The sequence below is a fragment of the Sciurus carolinensis genome, chromosome 6, assembly GCF_902686445.1.
Source record: "Sciurus carolinensis chromosome 6, mSciCar1.2, whole genome shotgun sequence".
NCBI classification, from domain to species: domain Eukaryota; kingdom Metazoa; phylum Chordata; class Mammalia; order Rodentia; family Sciuridae; genus Sciurus; species Sciurus carolinensis.
The window spans coordinates 8,693,232-8,712,978 of record NC_062218.1 but is presented as its reverse complement, the minus strand read 5'-3'; the positions used below and the strand labels follow the sequence as shown (position 1 = coordinate 8,712,978).

The window sequence follows — 19,747 nt, the reverse complement described above, 5'->3', positions numbered from 1 at the left end:
AGAGCTGGCTGTCAGAGCTGTCAACTCCCATCTGCAGCACGGGTCGGTCACTGATGGAGGCCTGGGCTGGTTGCCCGGCTCCATCCTGCCTGCCCAGCTCAGAGAGGGCGGTGCCCTGCTCCAAGGCGGGAGCTCACCGGAACACCAAGGCTCACAGGAAAAGGCAGGGCAGCGGCAGGAAACCCAGGAGGTGCCGGGCTCTAGTTTCTTATTTGAAAGAGTGGCGACAGAGAAGAAGGAAAACAGACGAGCTAAGACGAGGCCGTGACCGTGGGGCGTGAGAATGAATAAGATTCAGACAATGAGGGGGCATTTTATTCCTAGGTTCTGACCAAGTCAAATTCTCCTCTGAACTGGGACCCTCCCCAGTTCCAGGGAGCCGCCCTCCCATGGCCAGCCCATCATCTCAGGGCCACTCTGTCCCTGGGCGGTGCACATCACAAACCCTGCCAGCCTGGCTGCAGCCATTTCCTTCAAAACTGATAGCTAGGTGCACAGCAACCCAAGCTGCAAGGACCCACTGGAGGTCACTGGTGCCCCAAACAAGCCCCACCCGCTCTCCACTGTAACTGGTCCCAGGAGACACCCTGTTTTTTGTTTTGTTTTTTGGTACCAGGGGTTGAACCCAGGGGTGCTTAACCACTGAACCACATTCCCAGTCTTTTCATATATTTTATTTAGAGACAGGGCCTCGCTAAATGGCTGAGGCTGGTTTTGAACTCACTACCCTCCTGCCTCAGCCTCCCAAGCTGCTGGGATTCCAGGCATGTGCCACTACACCCTGCGACTGCCTGGTGTTTTATCAGTTCACTGAACCCATGCCTCTCTGTTCAAGAGGACAGTGAAACAGAAAGGAAACACAAAGCATCCCTGTGAACTATTGTTCGTTTCTCTGGTTGTCATGTCCTATTTTTGTTAGTGAGAGCGCAGTAGAAATTACAATTGCTGGCTCCGGGGTCGTATACGGATTCGTTCTCATATCCTCCCCACTGGAAAGACTGAACACAGACGTGGCTGTATTTGTTGTGTTAAATATCCAAGGAGATGAGAGACCTTCAGTAACACTCCAAAGGCAGGAGAAGACACCTGCCCACCAATCTACACTCACAGGTGCCACACTCTCGAAAGCCAGGACTCCGCTCTCCCAGGATCAACCGGCTGTCATATCAAATAATAGAAACCCACAAATGGTTGCCTTAAAAGTTTTGCACAACACACTGAGCTTCCTGGGGTGAACGTGAACTAGACCGAGTTGGTTGTGGTCATTCCACTGCCCGGGTCAGTGGCTTGTTTCAGCCCAGGCTTGTGATACAACCCTGGCTGGTGAGAGGCCAGTGAACTCTGCTGGCGACTTCTGGAGATGCCTTCTTGTCATTAAAAAGGACACAGGCAGGGATTTCCTCCTCCTCCCTGAAGCCCCTGAGGCATGTCCCCTGCTGCAATGTGAAGCCCCATTTTGGAGCTGCTGGGGTCACCTAGGGACCATGAGGAAAGTCAAGTGTGTTTCTCAGGAATCAGCCACTCGGTGAAGCAAGCCCCAGTGTCACCTTGAGAAGGCTTTGCAGGAGGCAGATCCCTCCAGATGCTGGGCTCCGACGAGAATCAGGAGAACACCATTGAAAACAAGGAACACCCACGTGGAGCTGGCAAACACAGAGACTTCTCGACCAGGGCTGGCAGGGCTCTGGGCCCCCAGGGAGGTGTGAACGGGTACGGCTCCTCCGAAAGGCCAGCTGGCCATGCGCAATGGAGGACGTGCTGCCCCGCAGGAAGCGATTCCACAACAGTCCCTGCATTTCTTCTCTTCCCTTCTGGGTCTGCTTTTGGCCCGGGAGGCTGACCTCGGCCTGCCCCTGCTGGGTTTGCTACCCCGGAAGTTTCAGACGAGCTCATCGGGGGACGGGTCTGGCCTCCCCAGCCCAGCCCCAGCTCGAGTGGCGGCCTTCTGGGCCTGGGTCGCTCTCACAGGGTCCCTGCCCTCAACCCTCTCAGCGGTGGTTCCCTTCACCTGCCCGGCCGCCTAGCCTGAGCTCCTTGGTCAGTCGGCCTGCCGCTCAACCTGCCTCCTGCCGCTGGGGCTGACACCTCAGAAAGTCAGCCTGCTCACAGGCTTCCCCGCAGCCCTGATCCTATGTCACTCACCTGCCCACCCACCGCTGTGCAGCGAGCCCCGGTTCATCCACTCACTCAGCATCTTCTCTTAAAACAAGTCTTTATTCGGTGATGAATAAGTCTTTTTTCAAGATGAAGGACTGTGAGGAAGCGGGTTCCCTGCAACCAGCAAAGGCACCCGTGCTCCCTCCTCCTTCCCACACTTGGGGTCTCGGTGGAAAGTGGAAGGGAGCAGAGGCCACACTCAGCAGGGGTGGCCCTGAGGACCAGGAGGAGACAGAAGGAGCCCCTAGCCAGACCAAGCAAAGAGGATCACAGTCACAACGGCAGCGACTTATCCTGGTTGTGGAGGACCAAGCGCGGGTGTCTGCAAAGGGCCGAGAGGGAGGTGGGTCTGCAGCTGCTCCTGGGGACCCGAGTGCTGGCCTGGGACAGTCAGCAGAGGGAGAGGGGGCCTCTCCCCCATTCTCTCTTTCTCTCACAGTTCTTCTGTAGTGATGTTCTCTTCATGATTAGACAGCTTTTAGAACTGCCAAGTGGACAAAACTGGTCACATAATGGGGTTACAGCAGACCATCTCCTGGTTGGACTGGAAGAGCCTCCCCTGGGGAAAATGGCCCATGGAAGTCATGAGCAGCTCCTCACCACCCCCTGGCTTTCAGTTAGCATCACAGCGCCTGTGTCCCTCCGAGTACACCTCACCTGGGGCTCCAATTGGGCCCTTGAACCCTGTGACCTCAGTCCTCCAAGCGGGCCCCCAGACCAGCATGTCAAAGTTGCCCCCAGGTGGGGTGACAGGCACATACTCAGGCCCCAGCCCAGACCTGTTCAAAGAGACACTCCAGGCCTGGGACCTGTCAGTCGAGGTTTTAATCAGATCTGTGTTAAAAGGGGGACCAGGCAGAACAGGTGGTAGGGATGCGGCTGGATCTAGGTTCTAAGGGGACAGTGTCTCGTAGCCAGGGGTAGCCACTGGAGCTTCCTCCTGCTGAGGAACCCATTCTGTTCTGGGGCTCAGTGAGGAACACCTGTCACGGAAGGCGGTATGGAGAGTCCTCAGGAAACTTGGAATGGAACCGCCATTGGTCAAGCCATCCACTCCTCAGTTGATAACCAAAGGACTTAAAGTCAGCATATAGCAGTGATGCGGCCACATCAGTGTTGACAGCGGCTCAGCTCACAATAGCTTAATTTATGGAGCCAACCTAGGTGTCCATCAACAGGTGAATGAATAAAGAAAATGTGGTGTGTATACACACACAGTGGTATATTACTCAGCTTTAAAGAAGAATGAAATTATGGCATTTTCCAGTAAATGGATGGAGCTGAAGAATATCATGCTAAGCAAAATAAGCCAATCCCCAAAACCAAAAGTCAAATGTTTTCTCAGATACGTGGATGCTAATTCACAATAAGGGAGAGGGGTGCCAGGGAAGAACAGTTACTTTAGATTAGGTAGTGGGGACAGAAGGGAGGGGAGGGGTTCAGGGATAGGAAGGATAGTAAAATGCATCAGAGATTATTACCCTTTGTACATATATAACTATACAACTGGTGGGATTCTCCATCTGGTATAACCAGAAGAATGAGAAATTACACTCCATTATATATGATGTATCAAAGTGCACTCTACTGTCATGTATAACTAATTAAAAACAATAAAAAAATTAAATGGATCAACAAATACACTACTTATGGTAACACCTAAACAATGAATTTCATTAAATTAACTGAAAAGCTTTCAACCTGCAATTTTAAGTGATATAAATGCCCCCTCCCTACTGCCTCCTGAACAAGGCCTGGGGGGCAGAGAAAGGTAGCAGAGTCCAGGGGCAGGAACTGAAGATCCAGGTGGGTGTGCAGGGCCAGAGCCCAGGTGCAGGCAGCTGGGGGGCATGGACAGAGAGAGCTACTGATGGAGACGGGCAGCTACAAATTGGTGGACAGAAAGAATTTCCATCCAGGCACCAAATCACCAACAATGGTCACTTCCAGACAGAAGCTCAGGGGGCTGCAGAGGGGACCTGAGACCTTCCCCGTGGGTGTGCTTCTTTCCAAATGCTGGGGATGCTCGTCCATAATCAGCACCTGAGAACAGCAGCGGGGCCGAGAGTGGTGTCGAGTCCACCAGCTCCTCCAGCTCCACCAGCCGGGTCGCAGCCGTGAGCCCGGACTTCTCCCCTGCAGCCCAGACCCTCAACCCTGCCGCCATGCACTAAAGTCCACCTAGGCCAGCAGCACCTGGAGTCTAGAACACTCTGATTCCAGGGGTCTCCCTCCCCCTCCACGGCTGTCCACCGCTGCGATCCTGTGTCCCTCCTAATGCATATGCTGCAGCCCTCCAAGGTGAGGTGTTGGGAGGGGTGGTCAGCACCTCCCGGGTGGGCTTGGTGGCCTCGTGAGAACACTCTGGCACTCCTGCCACAGGGAGGTCACGGTGAGAAGCCATCATCTATGAGGACGTGGACTCTGCCGGCACCTTGGTCTTGACTTTCCAGCCTCCCAAACCATGGGAATGAACTGGGCTATTCCTAAGCCACTTGGTCATGGTATTTGTTATGGTGCCCTGAATGGATGACAAGGGAACAGGGAGCAACCAGACCATCACTAGAAGCCACAGAGGGCCACCTTCTCCGCGCCAGAGCGGGGCACATGTCTGATGGGGTAGAGGAGACAGGCCGCCTCGGGAAGGAAGGGGTTTCACACCTAAGTAGATGGTAGCAAAAGTCTAGCAGAACCTGCAGATGGGAGGCAGGGTGGGGAGGTGGTCCACACGGGGTGCCCTGAGACCCGCCCCCCACTCTCCAGTATCGTGGACACGCAAGGCCAAGCTGGGCACCATGCCCACGGGTCGACCTTCTCCAGAGGTCACCCCAGGCAGAGGTGGGCTCCACGTGTTCCCACGGCAGCCCCACCACACTGGGCTGGGGATGAACCGCAGTGCAGGGTTAGGTAGTAGCTACGATGAGCAGTGAAGCAGGCAAGGTCACAGCGTCCTTCAAATTACGTTAGGGTCCTCTTTAAACTACTTCCCAAGTGGACGAGAAAGCAAAGGGTGGTGGCTAATTTGTAGAAAATAAACAGAAGCAAAGGAGCTAACGGGAAGACACGTCAAGAGGAAAGGATTCCCGGGACCCACTCCTGACAAGGCCCGTGAGGTTGGTGTGAGGCCAAGAATCGTGGCTACCGGTGACTCCAACTGTCCTGGAAGGAAGAAGCCTTTAGCAGAGCAGGCGCACTAAGGTAACCTCTGGCAGCTGCTGACCCCGGTGCCCACATTGACGTGGGGTTGACTTGCAGATGAAGCCCCTACATAGGACATGAGCGTTCCGGAGAGGACCAGCCAAGGTCAGAAACTCCGCCACCCGACGTGAAGGAGGAGTTGAACACCTGACGGGCAGAGCACAGAAGGCGGCCCAGCTCCCCCGGTGAACTTCACACAGCAGTGAACTTGGAGAAGCATCACACCTGCTCGGAGACCGCCACTCTCCAGAGAGCGCTCTCTGCTTGAGCCTCACTTTGCTCTTCCTTTACTTTCACCTCACTGTCACTCGGAGTAAAGTTCCCTTGCATGACTGTTGGCGTCTGACTGTGAATTTTCTTTTGTGGAACACAAGAACTGAGGTTTGGGGTTTCAGCTGCCTGCTTCCCGTGACACAGGGATGCCAGCAGGGTGGGACATCATGTGCATGTATGATGGCATGACCGATGTGAACCTACAGCATGTACACTCAGAAAAATGAGATACTCTCCATGTATGTGTGATTTAGCAAAATGCATTAATGCAGTCTACTGTCATGTACAACTAATTAGAACAAATTAAAATTTTGTATTATTTTTGATTCATTGTACACAAGTGGGGTACGACTTTCGTTTCTCTGGTTGTACATGAAGTAGTCACACTGTTCGCGTAATCATACATGTACATAGGGTGATGATGTTTGTCTCATTCTCTTTCCTTCCCCCACCCCCTCTCCACCACTCATTTTCCTCTGCACAACCCATCCTTCCTCCATTCTTGCCTCCCCCATCCCCCAATGTGTATCATCATCCACTTATCAGCAAAATCATTTGGCCTTTGGGTTTGGGGATTGGCTTATTTCACTTAGCATGATATTCTCCAGTTCCATCCATTTACCTGCAAATGCCATAATATTGTTATTCCTTATGACTGAATAATGTTGCATTGTGTACATACACCACAGTTTCTTTATCCATTCATCTGTCAAAGGGCTTCTAGGTTGGTTCCACAATCTAGCTATTGTGAATCGAGCCGCTATAAACATTGATGTGGCTGTGTTACTATAGTTTGCTGATTTTAAGTCCTTGGGGTATAAACTGAGGAGTGGGTCAAATGGTGGGTCCATTCCAAGTTTTCTGAGGAATCTCCAGGCTGGGCATGTGGCTCAGTGGTTGAGCACCTCTGGCTCAATCCCTGGTACCAATAAGTAAACAAACAAACAAAATTTGGGGGTGGGGGTGGATTACTTGCCAGCCTGAGCTTTCTAATAAAAGCAGTAGGAAATGACGAACGAACCAGGTAGCGGGGGATCTGAGGAGTTTCCCTGGACCCTGGAGGGTAAGGATGGAGAAAAAATGGAGCTGGGGGGGGTGACCTGATCTCTAGGTCCTCAGACCCCAAAGGGGCACCAACAAAACAAGGCGGAGCCGAGGCAGGGGGAAGGTGACTAAAGGGAGGACACAAAACAAGACAGAGAGCAGGACAGTGGGGTTGGGATTTCCTGATTTCCTCCCCAGTGTCTGAAGGACAGGGTGGAAGCACCAACAGAGGTGCAGAAAGCAGGCTGGCTCACCTGTGCCTGGGAAGGGAGGGAGGGGGCAGGGGGAGGGAAGGAGGGGGAGGGACAGGGGGAGGGAAGGAGGGGGGAGGGGGAGAGAGGGGGAGGGAGGGGGAAGTGACGTGGCAGGGAGCTCTCCTGTCCAGTTATTTCTCTAGACACATTGTCACTCGTAGGTGAATACAAAATAAAAACAGTTTCAGAGAGTCCCGGTGAGCGCTGGCAAGCCAATCAGAAAAGGAGCCGCTTCTCCCTTTCTCCCCCATTCTCACACTGCTCATGACCTACGGGTCCCCAGCCCTCACTGTCCCCGAGCCCGGGAACCGGCTGCCTTGCCAGGAGGGCCAGCGTGGGCCATGGGTCCTCCGCATCGCCAGTCAGGCTCATCGCTCCACCTCACACGGCATTTCAAAGGCACCGTGGCCAAAATGGACCCGTGTTTCTCCCACGCACCGCTCTCTTCCTTCTGTCCCCTCTGCTGCCAGTGCTGTCCCCGTGCAGATGCCTGACCACAGCCCTGCGGCTCACCCTCCTCCACTGCCCACCTCACGGCTCCTGCCGCACACCCTGGAACCTCCTCGGCCTTGTCACCACACGCAGCCGCACTGGGAGGCATCCCCTGGCACCGGACCCAGGCTGATCTGGCCCCTGCCTTCTTCGGGGCTCTCGTCCCTCCAGGAACATCATCCTACCACCAGGCAGCCGTTCCTGGGACTCCCGGCTCCACCTCCCTCTGGCTTTGTGAGCCACTCTCAAGAAGGACCTGCCTCCGGCTTCTAGAACACGGGACTCAAGCCACCTCTCCTGAGATCCTGCCCTGAACACCCAGGCCAGAGGGAGTGGCCTTGCCCCATGGCACAGGGCGCCCCTTCCTCAGAGCTCCGACAGACAGCGCTGGGCTCCGTGTCTGTTTCCCTGTCCCAAGAGCTGGAGAACGACTCACGGACAAAGCCGCCCCTGGCTCACACGCGAGTCCTGGTGGCTGGCACGGTGCCTGGGCCAGCCACCGTGGTGCTTGGTGGGCACCAAGCATCTCACGTGTCCTTTCACATGCTTGCTGCTCTCAAGGTCGTGACCTCGGCTCCAGGGCCTAGGTCCTCACGGAGACAACGCCGAGAACTCCGAAACCCAATGAGGGGAACAGGGGTTGGCACAAACCCTGGCCCTTTCGGGGTCTGGGGATCTGTCTGCCATGCGTGCCCTGACTGGCAAGAGGGGTGGACGGACCAACTGCCCTCTGCAAGATGAAACTGCCACACACCGATGTTTCCAGCCCCCCGGGGTCCCCGGACCCGACCCACCTAGGCCGGCATTGACACAGGAACCAGGGCGGCAAGAGGGGACAGGAGGCCTGTCTCCGGGGGCAACAGCAGACACTTCCTTACCAGGGTCAACGGACAGTGTGGTTTGGGCATTTCCTCCAGCTTCCCGGCCCTGAGTTCAGTTCTCGACAATTCCCAACGTGGCAGGAACCACCTTAAGTTCCTCAGTACGCGACCCTTTGCTCCTGGTCCAGCCTGAGGCAGCTGGGCTGCCAGCAACTGAGGTCCTGACTGATGGAACAGAGGCAGAGCTGGCCCTCCTGGGGACTGGTGGATACCAGGGTCCTCGGAGGCCCACGTGCCTCACAGGAAATTGCATAGTATCTGCGTATAACCTGCACAACTGCCCGCAGACCTCGAATCCCTAGATTACTGATAACACCTACTTCAAGGTAAATGCTACATTAAAATCGTTGCCACACTGTATTGTTTAGGGAATAAAACAAGAAAAACATCTGAATGTGTTCAGTACAGACACGAACTTTTAAAAATATTTCTGTCCATGATTGATGTGGAGCCTGAGGATTCAAAGGTCTGACGATCCTTTGGAGGCCACGTTCTTCTAAAAGATTAGAGACCCAGTCAAGACCTTGGTTATGACTGAAGTGTTATCATGAGGGGACAATACAGCTTTCCCAGGGGCCTCAAAAAAGGTCTGAACAGGGCTGGGGAGATGGCTCAGTTGGCAGAGTGCGTGCCTTGCAAGCACAGGGCCCTGGGTTCGATCCCCATAAAAAAAAAAAAAAAAAAAAAAAAAAAGTCTGAACGCGATTCTGAGGGAGGAGGCCGCGATCCAGGTGGCAATGGTGACGTAAGTACCGGCCTCTGGAGAGGACAGCTGAAGTCCTGAGGTCACACCTGTACAGGGCTACCTCGCTAATTCTCCTCGCTTGTTACCCTGACGGTCTAACGGCCGCAGAAAGCCATTCCTGGGGTCTCTTTAAATCTGTAGGTGAAGTGAAGGTGGCCTTCTAAACGCATCCACCTTGACATTCAGCTATCCCTAAAACAGCCCGTGCCGGCCAGTCTCGGCCACTTGTGGGCCCGCCAGCACTGCGCCATCCTTCTCGGGGGGCTGGAGAGGAGGCTGGGTCTCTGGGGCAGCCCCAATCCCCAGAAGCTGGAGGGCCGGGAACCAGTCTGCCCCACCGGCACTGCATCCCGAGTGACTGACTCATTGCCACAGGGTCCGAGGAGCTGCCGCCCTCTCCCCGCGCCCGTTAGCGCAGGTCCACCTCGGTCCTTCCCAGGCGACGCTCCTGAGCGAGCTCAGCACAGCAGGCCACGCCGCCCACGCAGGGCCCGGAGGGAGGCCAGGCCAGCTCTTACCTGCCTGCGCCGCTGTGATCAGAGCCGTGTTCCCCTCGTTGTCCTGCCAGTTGACGTCAACGTGGGGGCACTCTGCCAAGGCCACCACAGTGTCCACAAAGCCGTGGTAGCAGGCGACAATAAGGCCGGTCTAGAAACGAAGAGGGGAAGCGGTCAGAGGGCAGAGCCTGAGCATCGTCAGCCAGCGCCGGGTCCCGAGGGGATGCTGCCCGGCTCCAGCAGCAACAGCCAGGGCACATGAAGCCCTGCGGCCTGCCAGGCGAGGGCCGCCCACCCCGCGTGCACCAACACCGCAACCCCCTGAGAACAGGCCTGGCTGCCACCTGCTTCACAGGACGGACCCGCAGCCTGCAGTGACAGAACTTGCCTGGGCTCCCTGGGTGAGGGACGCAGGAGCCAGGATGCAGAGCTGAGCGCTGGCCCCCACGTCCCTGCACTGACCGGGTGTCCACTGGCCACAGGGGACAGGAAGCAGCAGGTCATGAGGGTGGGAACCATCCCTTGCAGAGGTCCCTGGCCCCACTGGCCACCAGTGCCCACTGGGCCCTAAGCCACAGCCCTCTCTCTGGGGTCCACAGGCCCTTATGGGTGAGACCAAGCAACTCCGCCACAAAACCATCAGGGCCAAGGGCCTGCAGCCGACCTTGCCCGTCAGCCAAATAAACACTGAGCCTCCAGGTCCTCCCTGAGGCTCCCCGGGGAAGGCGCCTCCCTGGAAGGAACTGTCCTGACCCCAAGCCCCAGAGCATGGCCTTCTCTGACAGGGCCACTGCAGAGGAGAGTAGGTAAGACGAGATCACACCCCGAAGAGCAGAACCTAGTCCAACGCGACTGCTGTCCTCACCGGGAGGGGAGGGACACGGGAGAAGGCCAAGTGACCACATGGACAGAGACTGCCAGCGGACACCAGGGCTTCAGGGAGCCCCAGGGCTGGAAGAGGCAGGAAGGACCCTGCTCTGCAGGCCTCGACGAGCATGCCTGACCCGACCCCTTGGCTTCAGACTTCGGGTCTCCGGGCTGTGGGACAAGAGAGTTCTGCTGTTTGGAGCAAATGCAGTTTCTCAGGCCTGGAAAGAAATGCACTCGACCCACAAACCTGGACCCCCTGTGCACAGTGGCCACTTCTGTAAGTCGGCTTAGTGTCACTTACAGGACAAATCGCAAAAGGGCTGCAGTGGGCGACTGTGGCCCCCACATTCACCTCTCTTCTCAAGTCAACGCAGCCCGGCCGTGAGTCAGCCAGCAGTTCCGCGGGGGCCAGCCTGCCCTGCCAGGGCTCCCAGAGCCCCTCTCCGTCCCCGAGCAGAGACTGGGTCAGGAGGAGCCATGTGACCTAACAGGGCCAATGGCGGGGGGGCCTGAGCAAGAGCGACGTGGAGAGCAGCCGAGGCTCTGGCTGGAGCGGGGAAGAGGGCGCCGGGCTCTGCTGGCAGGAGAAGGTGGTGAAGCTTCCACGGAGCCAGGCAGGGTGGAAAGACAGAACCCAGTCCTGCTGTCCAGCGTGGGCAGCTGGATCAAGCCTCACCTGACGTGAGGTGCTGGGCTTTTCAATTATGTGGGCTGATAACACCTTGCACTCTTTGTTGTCGTTGTTATTTTATATAGATAACAAGTTAATGTGAATTGGGTTTTGCAGCACTAACGTGGAAAGATGCCCAATTCACTAATGTACTTGCCTTATCGGCAGCTCATCTTTAAAAATCCCCTTGAAGGTGAGGCACCCTTAAGTCTGCGGCACTAACAGACATTTCCACCTGAGACTCCCGGGGAGAGGACCCCCCTTGGACTCTGTGACACTCCCTCTGGGTCAGAGCAGTTCCAGAGGCAAGACTTACTTTATCAGTTCAATCGAGTCAGTGAAGGACAGAAGTGGGGACCCTGGGCTGTCCTTTGAAGCTGCAGAGTCCAAAGACCCAGGCATGACATTCCCCAAGGCACACACATCCACTCTTGCACACACAGGCACACACACACACACGCTTGAGAAAAATGTATTAGGGGATGACTGAAGAAAAAGAAAGCACAAACACAGGCCACAGGAGGCAGCCCTTGGGTCCTCCGAGAATTCCCATGTCAAATCCTAACCCAGCATGTGTGACAGTGGGAGGCAGGCTCTCCGGGGTGATGTGGTCAGGAGGGTGGAGCCTCACGAAAGGGACCTCAAAGATCTCCCTGTCACCGTGAGGAGAGAAGGTGGCCATCTGCAACCCGGAAGCAGGCCCTCCACAGAAACCAGCCCTGCCAGCACCTGACCTTCCAGCCTCCAGACTGAGAAAGAGATGCTGTTCCCCGCAAGCCGGGCAGTCTGCGGGGGTGGGTCTGGAGTCGGAGCTGACCGAGACACCCTGTGGCAGGCCCAGACTCGGTCCACCTCCTGGGACATGCGGCTGCAGTGAGATGATAAAGTCCAACCCACAGCTAATGCTCAAGCCCCTGTCCACACTTCCAGTGCGCCTGCCACTGCTCCAGGACACCAAGGTCAAGTCCAGAGCAGCCCTACCGTGGCCCAGCACTAATACCACCAGAGTCTTGGTAAACATACCACGTCCATGGACACCTCTGCTGTCCTCTCAGCCAGCCCTCCAGCTGCCCTCCCAAAAGGACAGTGAAGCATGGAGTCGTTTTAAGTTCCTGAGAATACCACTGACGTGCCTGACCATCCGCACCGACATCATCCGCTCAGTGAAAGCCGCTGGACGGAACATCGTCCAGCTGACGCGCCCTTTGGAGTGACCCACCACAGAGTGAAGAACTTTCAATGGTTTGACTTTAGAGAGAGAAAAGTGAGCAGCAGGCTGGACTGAGCCCCTCCGCTAACGGGAGCTCCCGGCTGCACCGGCTCCTCTGCAGTGGCCCCACCTGGGGACTCCTGGGCAGGTCACCTGGGACTCCCCTGCACCTGCATCTCACTCTGAGCTTCTCTGGACGTTAGGATTTCTCCACTATCCCACGACTTCCTGCCGAAAATATGACAAACTGAACATGACGCGACTTCCTCCTGTTCATATAACTCCAGCAGCAACCCCTGTCATTTACTGCAGAAAAATCCAAAATCACCGAGTAGACAACGCCTACCCACACGCCTGCACGCACAGAAACAGGACTCTCTGCTGGCGTTTCCGTCAGGAGCTTGTCTGCGTTACCTTTCCACATGGATAAAAGCGCCGGTGGCCAATCACCTAGTAGACAGGACGCACCGCGTCCCCCCATACGCAAGAATCGCAGGCTGAAGCGGCCCCGCTCTGGGCCCTCAGGTTGCCGATTTCTCCTTTTCCCTCCTGTGAGTGACCCGGCAAGGAATCCCCTGGAGCTAAGGGGTCCTGCGCGGCGTCCCCGCCTTCCCGGGAGACCACGGCAGAGGCAGATCTCTGCAGTGAAGGGAACTGACCGCACCGCGACCAGCCTTCAGGAAGTGCCAATGGCAGGCGCACTGTCCCCCACACGACCTACAAAGGACTGTGAGTAAGGACTCGGGTGCGGGAAGAGTCACTGGTGGGTGAGAGAGGGTGCTCCCCAGGCCCCCACTCAGCTCCTGCCTCAGGACCACCTGCACCTCCACCCACCAAGAGGTCTGTTCCAGAAACACGGTTACCTCCCCACGTGCCTCCTGACCCTGGAAGGACTTCCCCAAACAGAACACAGGCCTCGACTGATGGCAGCCTGGGGCCAGCGACTTCTGAGGTCAGAAAAAAAGAGATGATTGAACGTGTGCATGTGCCAGGTCCTGAGCTCAATACCAGCACCACAAACAAGAAATGAGCTCAGACCCCAGGCCCTGCAGGAAGAAGGGGTGGCATGACATTAGGGATCCAGTCACAGCGTCTGCTACAACAATTCAGGGGATGATCAGGCTCACAGTGGTCCAAACACTCTCAGCAAACACACACAGAAAGCACCGAGTGGGCCGTGCCAGAACACCAACAGGGGAGGGGAGCGTGGGGGGGATCAACTTCATGTGCAAATGGGCTGCGCCACACAACCCCGGTATTCGGTTTAACATTATTCTAGCTATTTCTGTGAAGGTATGTTTTTAGGTAAGAATTAAAACAGTAGACTTTGAGCTGGAGAGGGTGGTACACACCTGTCATGCCAGGGACTTGGGAGGCTAAGGCCAGAGGACTGCAAATTCGAGGCCAGTTTGGGCATCTTAGCAAGACCCTGTCTCAAAATAAAAAATAAAAAGGGTTAGGGATGTGGCTCAGTAGCAGAGCACCCCTGGGTTCAATTCCCAGTATGAAAAAAAACAGTAGACTTTGAGTGAAGCAGATGGACCTCCATGGTGTGGGTGGGCCTCATCTAATAAGTCGAAGGCCTTGAGAGGAAAAAACAGATGATGCCCCTCCCCCCACACACTGACTGGTAAGAGGGGTGTGACCAGCACTCGGCCTTCAGCCTCAACTGCCACTCCTCCCTGGGTCTCCAGAATTTGCACTTGTCGCCCCACAATCATATAAGCCCACAATTCCTTACAGCAACTTTTACTACATGTATAGAAACACACACACACACACACACACACACGTGCGCGCACACACACGTGCGCACGCACACACACGTGTGCACTACTCTGGAGACCTCCCACTAACTTGGGCCTGTGGGAAGGAACACTTTGAAAGAACTACTGTCACTCCGACCTGCTGTTTCCGCACGGTTAGAATTCTTTAAAACAAAGCCGTCCTCACCAGGGATTTATACCCTTTAATCAGCCATGAACAGCTGTGATCCTCATTAGCAAACGAACCCTGAACAACAGAAAAGGAACTGCCTGTGAAGGGAGGGCGCAGCCGCAGCACCGTCAGCACCACGCGGCACTGGCCACCCCAGAGCCAGGAGGCCCCGGGACAGTGACAGTGACGGAGCCATTACCCTGCTCATTCAGGAGGTGATCGTCACTCACGTTCCAGTGGGAAACACCTCCGTCGCGCGTGGTGTGATGTCATGAAGTTCAGAACCCAGGCAGCGACGTCTCCTGCCTGGAAGCCCTTCTCCCTGGAGCGCGGGGTCAACGGCCCAGGCAGGCCAGGGGAGCGCCGTGTCCTCACGAAGGACGTGAAGAATTCCGGTCCTTTAAGGATACACTAAGGGCGCCGTGCGTGACCGCTGGAGCGTGAGGTTAGCAGTGTGTTAGGGACGGTTTCGATGACCTCAGGACGCCTCGAGACACGGTGAACTCAGATCACGGGGCTCTGAACAGCAGGGCGGAATCAGGTGAAAATACATGACGCCATCTGGTCACAGCAAATGCAGTTGGAGGATGGACTCCCAGACGGGGCCAGCCTCCCGGAGGCCTGGCACCCGATGCTGGGCACATGAAGGGACAGCAGAGGCCGACTCAACGTTTCCATTCGTGTCCGAATGTCCTCTGGACACACAGCCGGAGCATCAGCAGTGGGCTGGGAGCTTTGTCCCCCAAGTCCCAACCTCAAAGGTAACAGTGTGAAGAGGAGGCGGACCTTCGTGAGGTGACGGGCCATGAGACCAGAGTCTCATGAACGGGATTACTGCCCTTCAAAAGGGCACGGAGAGCTGCTTTGTCCCTCCTACCACATGGGACACAGAGTAAGACGGCATCTATGGGGCCAGAAAGCAGGGCTGTGATCTTGAACTCCCTCCTCCAGGACCTTAAGACACATTTCTGTTGATCATACGCTTCCCAGTGTATTGTATTTTGCTATAGCAGCCAAAACAGACTAATGCACCAGCTAATGAAGTGATTCTCCAAACACGATTCCAAAGCAATGGTCATTTTATAGAAGTCTTAAAAATTCTAAGATCCCATAACACCAGTTCATTACCTAAGCACATTATAGTCGGGATGGTGGCTCATGTCTATAATCCCAGCTACTTAGGAGGCTGAAGCAGGAGGATCTCAAGTTAGAGGCCAGCCTCAGCAACTAAGAGAGATCCTGTCTCAAAATAAAATAAAAAGAGCCAGGATGTCCCTCATTGGTAGAGTATCCCTGGGTTAAACCCCATTATCACAGGAACAGACACACACACAGAAAAATGTGCAGCTCCAAGCCCAGCTCCACCAGGGATCCTTCCTAGGGTCCAAGACAGACAGACGGGCACGAGAGGGAGCCCTGTGAGCAGGGGGGCCCCTCGGCACTCGCAGCTTGCAGAGAACGCACACCTCCCACCGGCTGCCTGTCTTGCACTTGCACTAACCTGGGCCCTGGGTGGGGCATGAGGCCAACCCATCCCAGCGGAGCCCTAGGGCGTTCCAATGGACTCCACCACACAGCCCCGGAAGCACACTTCCCCCCTTCAGGACCTTCCCAGGAACTGAGACTTGTCTGCGACTTACAGGATATGACATCTTGTCCCTGGAATACACTCGCTCCCTAAGGGCGATTCTCAGGGTCCCGAGCAGATTGCTTTCTGGGATATGCTGTTGGAAGTCTGGAGGGTTAAGATCATGTCAGGAGCAGAGGGGTGTCGGGGGCAGCGGAGGAGGTGCCCTGGGGCCAGAGGGGGTCACACTGCCGGGTGCAGCCTGGCAGGACGGCCTCCACCCCTCCAAAGCCAGCTCAGAGCTGCAAATCCCACAGAACACTCAGCGCAGCCAACAGCCAGCCGAGAGGGTGCCGGGAAGCAGGAGGGACAGGGACGATCTCCGAGGAGCTGCTTTCCTCAGGCGGCCTGTTCCCAAGATGCTCCTTGGTGTGAACACATGCTTATGATTTTAAAGTTCCAAATGCAGACTAAAGTAAAACGGGAAGCAAGTTGTATAACCAACACCCATTTCTTCACTGGGCACACTAATGAAGGCTACTATTGTCATCCTCGTCTCCAGCTTTTTATAAAGTCAACATTCCGGAAGGAGGAATCCTGTCGAGTCTTCCTGCCCCTCCCTCCCCTCCCTCCCCGAGGCAGCCACTCTCGGTGCTGATGAGTAACCCCGACTTTCCTTCTGAATCTTTATTACAGAAGCACATGTCCATGAACGACAACTGAATATAGAGCATTATATTGTATTTAAACATTTACACAAAATGGTCTTCGTATGAGCCTAAAACCCGGTTCACTCACTGAGCTCGGGCATGAGATCTGGACCAACAAACGTGGAGGCTGCTAGAGGGTCTTGGCCTATGGACCCCCCCTCCCCATTCATCCTTCCCATCCACTCCCCAAACTGGCGGATACTAGGTGGCTTGCACAGTTCCTCAACGGCACGTCCAGAGACTGAGGCAGACCCTGCACCTGGATCTCCAGACGCCCCTGAGCCTGGAGCGCGGAAGCCTCGCTGTGTCTGTTTCTCCAACGCTGCGCTGCTGACGCTGGAGCGGGATGAGTCTGTATTCTGGGGCGGGGGCTGTCCCAGGTATTCTAGGTCTTAGCTGCCCCCTGGCCCGCAGCACCCTCTATCCCTAATCTACGGCAAATAAAACCATCTCCAGACGTTGCCAAATGTCCTCTACTGTCCCCAAGAGAAAAATCACTGCTGTGTGCGGACTAGCTGGGGGTAGAATGTGTGGGGAAACACTCTCCAGCCTGGTCGTAACACGGACTCCACCAACGGTATGCAAAAGTGCAACTTCTCGCGTCTCATCAAGGCTCAAAACCTTAAAAATGTCACCCGTGTAATGCTTCGACATTGTCACTGTGTTATAACTTGCATTCCCCTGATCACTACTAAGATCGGACACCTTTCACTACAACTACTGGCTGTCTGAATTTCCTCTATGATGAATGATTTATTGACACCCATTGCCTGATCGATTCCTATTGGCTTCTCCGTCTTTTCCTCACTGACAGGTCTCAGTGCTCTTAAGTCAGAACCACTCAGGAGAAATACACTGGGAGATCCAAATGCCATTGTAAATGTTCTAGTGGCCACATCAATAAAAGCAAAAGAAAAAAGATATTAATCCTAATCATGTATGTCATTAAACCCAACGAATCCAAAATGGGGACCATTTCAACACATAATCAATAATGAGATTATTGACTTAAAAAAAAATAATAAAGTCTGCTGTTCTTTTCTTTGTACTGGGATGGATCCCAGGGGCTCTTTTCCACTGAGCCACATCCCCAGCTCTTTTTATTGTTTGTTTTGAGAAAGGGTCTCCATGAGTTGCTTAGGGCCTTGCCAAATTGCTGAGCTGGCCTTGAACTTGAGATCCTCCTGCCTCAGCCCCTGTCTTGCTAGGATTAGAGGTGGGCACCACCATGTTTGACTCTCTTTCCCTTCTTTTGGTTTCCTTGTTCCATCCCAGCCCTCGTCTTTGTAACACGGATGTTTCCCACTTACAACTCATCCACGGCCTGGCTGCAGGTGCTCCACAGCACGACCCTCACCTCCAGTCTGGATCCTAAGCCTGCCCCACCCGGCTGCCAGAACCAAAGGAGGCTCTGCCTCAGGGTGGCCCTGGGCCCTGCAACTCTATCAATGGGGCATCATTGCTTTCTCCATCCTGCCACTTGCTTTTTAATTTGCCACCCAATTTTACATTTTGATGCAATCAAATTGTTAATCTTTTCCTTCATGATAATTCTTTTATGATATAAAGAACCCTTTCTATTCAAACACCACAAAGATACTCCTACACATTTAATTCTCAAAGTTTCGAAGTTTGTTTTTCCATTAGTAGTTCTTTAATCCACGATTGTCTTAATTTTTGTAGATGATATTGTGTAGAAATCTAATTTTACTTTTCCCCATGTGGAAAGCCAACTTTCCCAAGCACTGTCTGTGAACAAATCCCTTCCCCTCCTTTAACAAGCAACACCACGCTCAGGTCTGGAGCAGCCCCTGCCTGTGTGCATCTCCAGAGCCTGGTTCCATCCGTCTGCTGGGCCACCTTGGTCCCAGGACCATCCTAACTTCACACGGCAGTTGGGCTCTTCTGTACACGAGAAACCCTCCTTGCTCTGCCACTTCACCATGACCAGGGCAACTCTTGATGACTGTTAACATTAGACTGTGCTGGAAACTCAGCCCCCGATGCAACAGGGGGAGGTGGGGCCGAGGTGTCAGGCACCAGAGCTCGGTCCCCAGGAATGGATCAATGCCAATCTCGTAAGGGCTTGAGGCAGAAGCTCCATTTCTTGCTCTCTGTCCTGAATTCAAGCTCCTCCACCTTTCCGTCTTCTGTGATGAGATGATGCGGCAAGAGGTCCCTTGATCTGGGACTCCCCACGCCCAGAACCACCAGCCAAACAAACCTAGGTTGTCTATAATTTACACAGTCTGCAGTATTCTGTTATAGCAGCACAAAATAGACAACTGGAAAGCTTCACTTTAAACTTTACATGTTCTACCACGAGGAAGGACTGTCAAAACACCAGCCCACCATCAAAGTCAACTTAGTGAGGTCCTAAGCAACTTAGCGAGATCCTGTCTCAGATTAAAAAGGGCTGGGCATGTGGCTCAGTGGCTAAGCACCCCTGGGTTCCATCCCTGGTACCAAAAAGACCACAAGCCAGGAGGAGACGCCCTGACTCTGTGTGCTTAAGTGCCAGGAACAGGCATCTGCTGCAGTCCCTAGAGGACAAAGGACATGGTATTGAAAGTCGTAGACTCAGTAACTTCAAGCTATAAATAAGATGAGCTCACAGAGTCCCCCAGTGTGTTTTCACCATCCCAATACCCTTCAGTACAGTATTCCTCAAAAATGCCCTCCCCGCCAGGCACGGTGAGGCACGGTGGGGCACCTGTAATCCCAGCAACTCAGGAGTCTGAGGCAGGAGATCGCAATTTTGAGGCCAGCCTCAGCAACTTAGCAGGACTCTAGCTCAGAATGAAGAAGAGAAAGGGCTGGGAACGCAGCTCAGGGGTAGAGCACCCAGGGCTCAACCCCAGTGTCCCCGAAACGGCCCCAACAGCATTCTCTGTTCTCTTCCACTAGTACGGACAAGGCACACACCTGCCCTCAGGTGAGCAAGGGTCCGTGAAAGAGCTGGTGAGAGGAAACAAAAGACATGTTTAGGAAACACAAAACCCAAGCACACTCAGCGCTGATCTCTGCCGCGTTCCCAGGGTTTTCCTGCCACATGGTAGAACTCCAATTCCCAGGCTCCTCGGAAAGTCTAACTTGACTTTCTGATTTGCTTTAGCTAATGAAATATTGGTGAAACGGCTCGTGTGGCTTACCTTTCCAGAGAGCGTACATCTGCCGCATCCTGGGCTCTCTGCCTCGACCACCCTGACGCCAAGAGGGAAGGACTCGGCCTGGCCTTGGT

The 19,747-nt window shown here is 54.7% G+C and overlaps 1 protein-coding gene across 1 annotated transcript in view; it reads right to left on the bottom strand.

The window, feature by feature from the left end:
- Positions 1-19,747, bottom strand: part of Ankrd33b (ankyrin repeat domain 33B) — a 77,545-nt gene that overhangs the window by 18,418 nt on the left and 39,380 nt on the right. Inside the window, exon 2 of the mRNA XM_047556497.1 lies at positions 9,563-9,692. Coding sequence (XP_047412453.1) covers positions 9,563-9,692 — 130 coding nt within the window. The remainder of the gene's footprint in view (positions 1-9,562; positions 9,693-19,747) is intronic.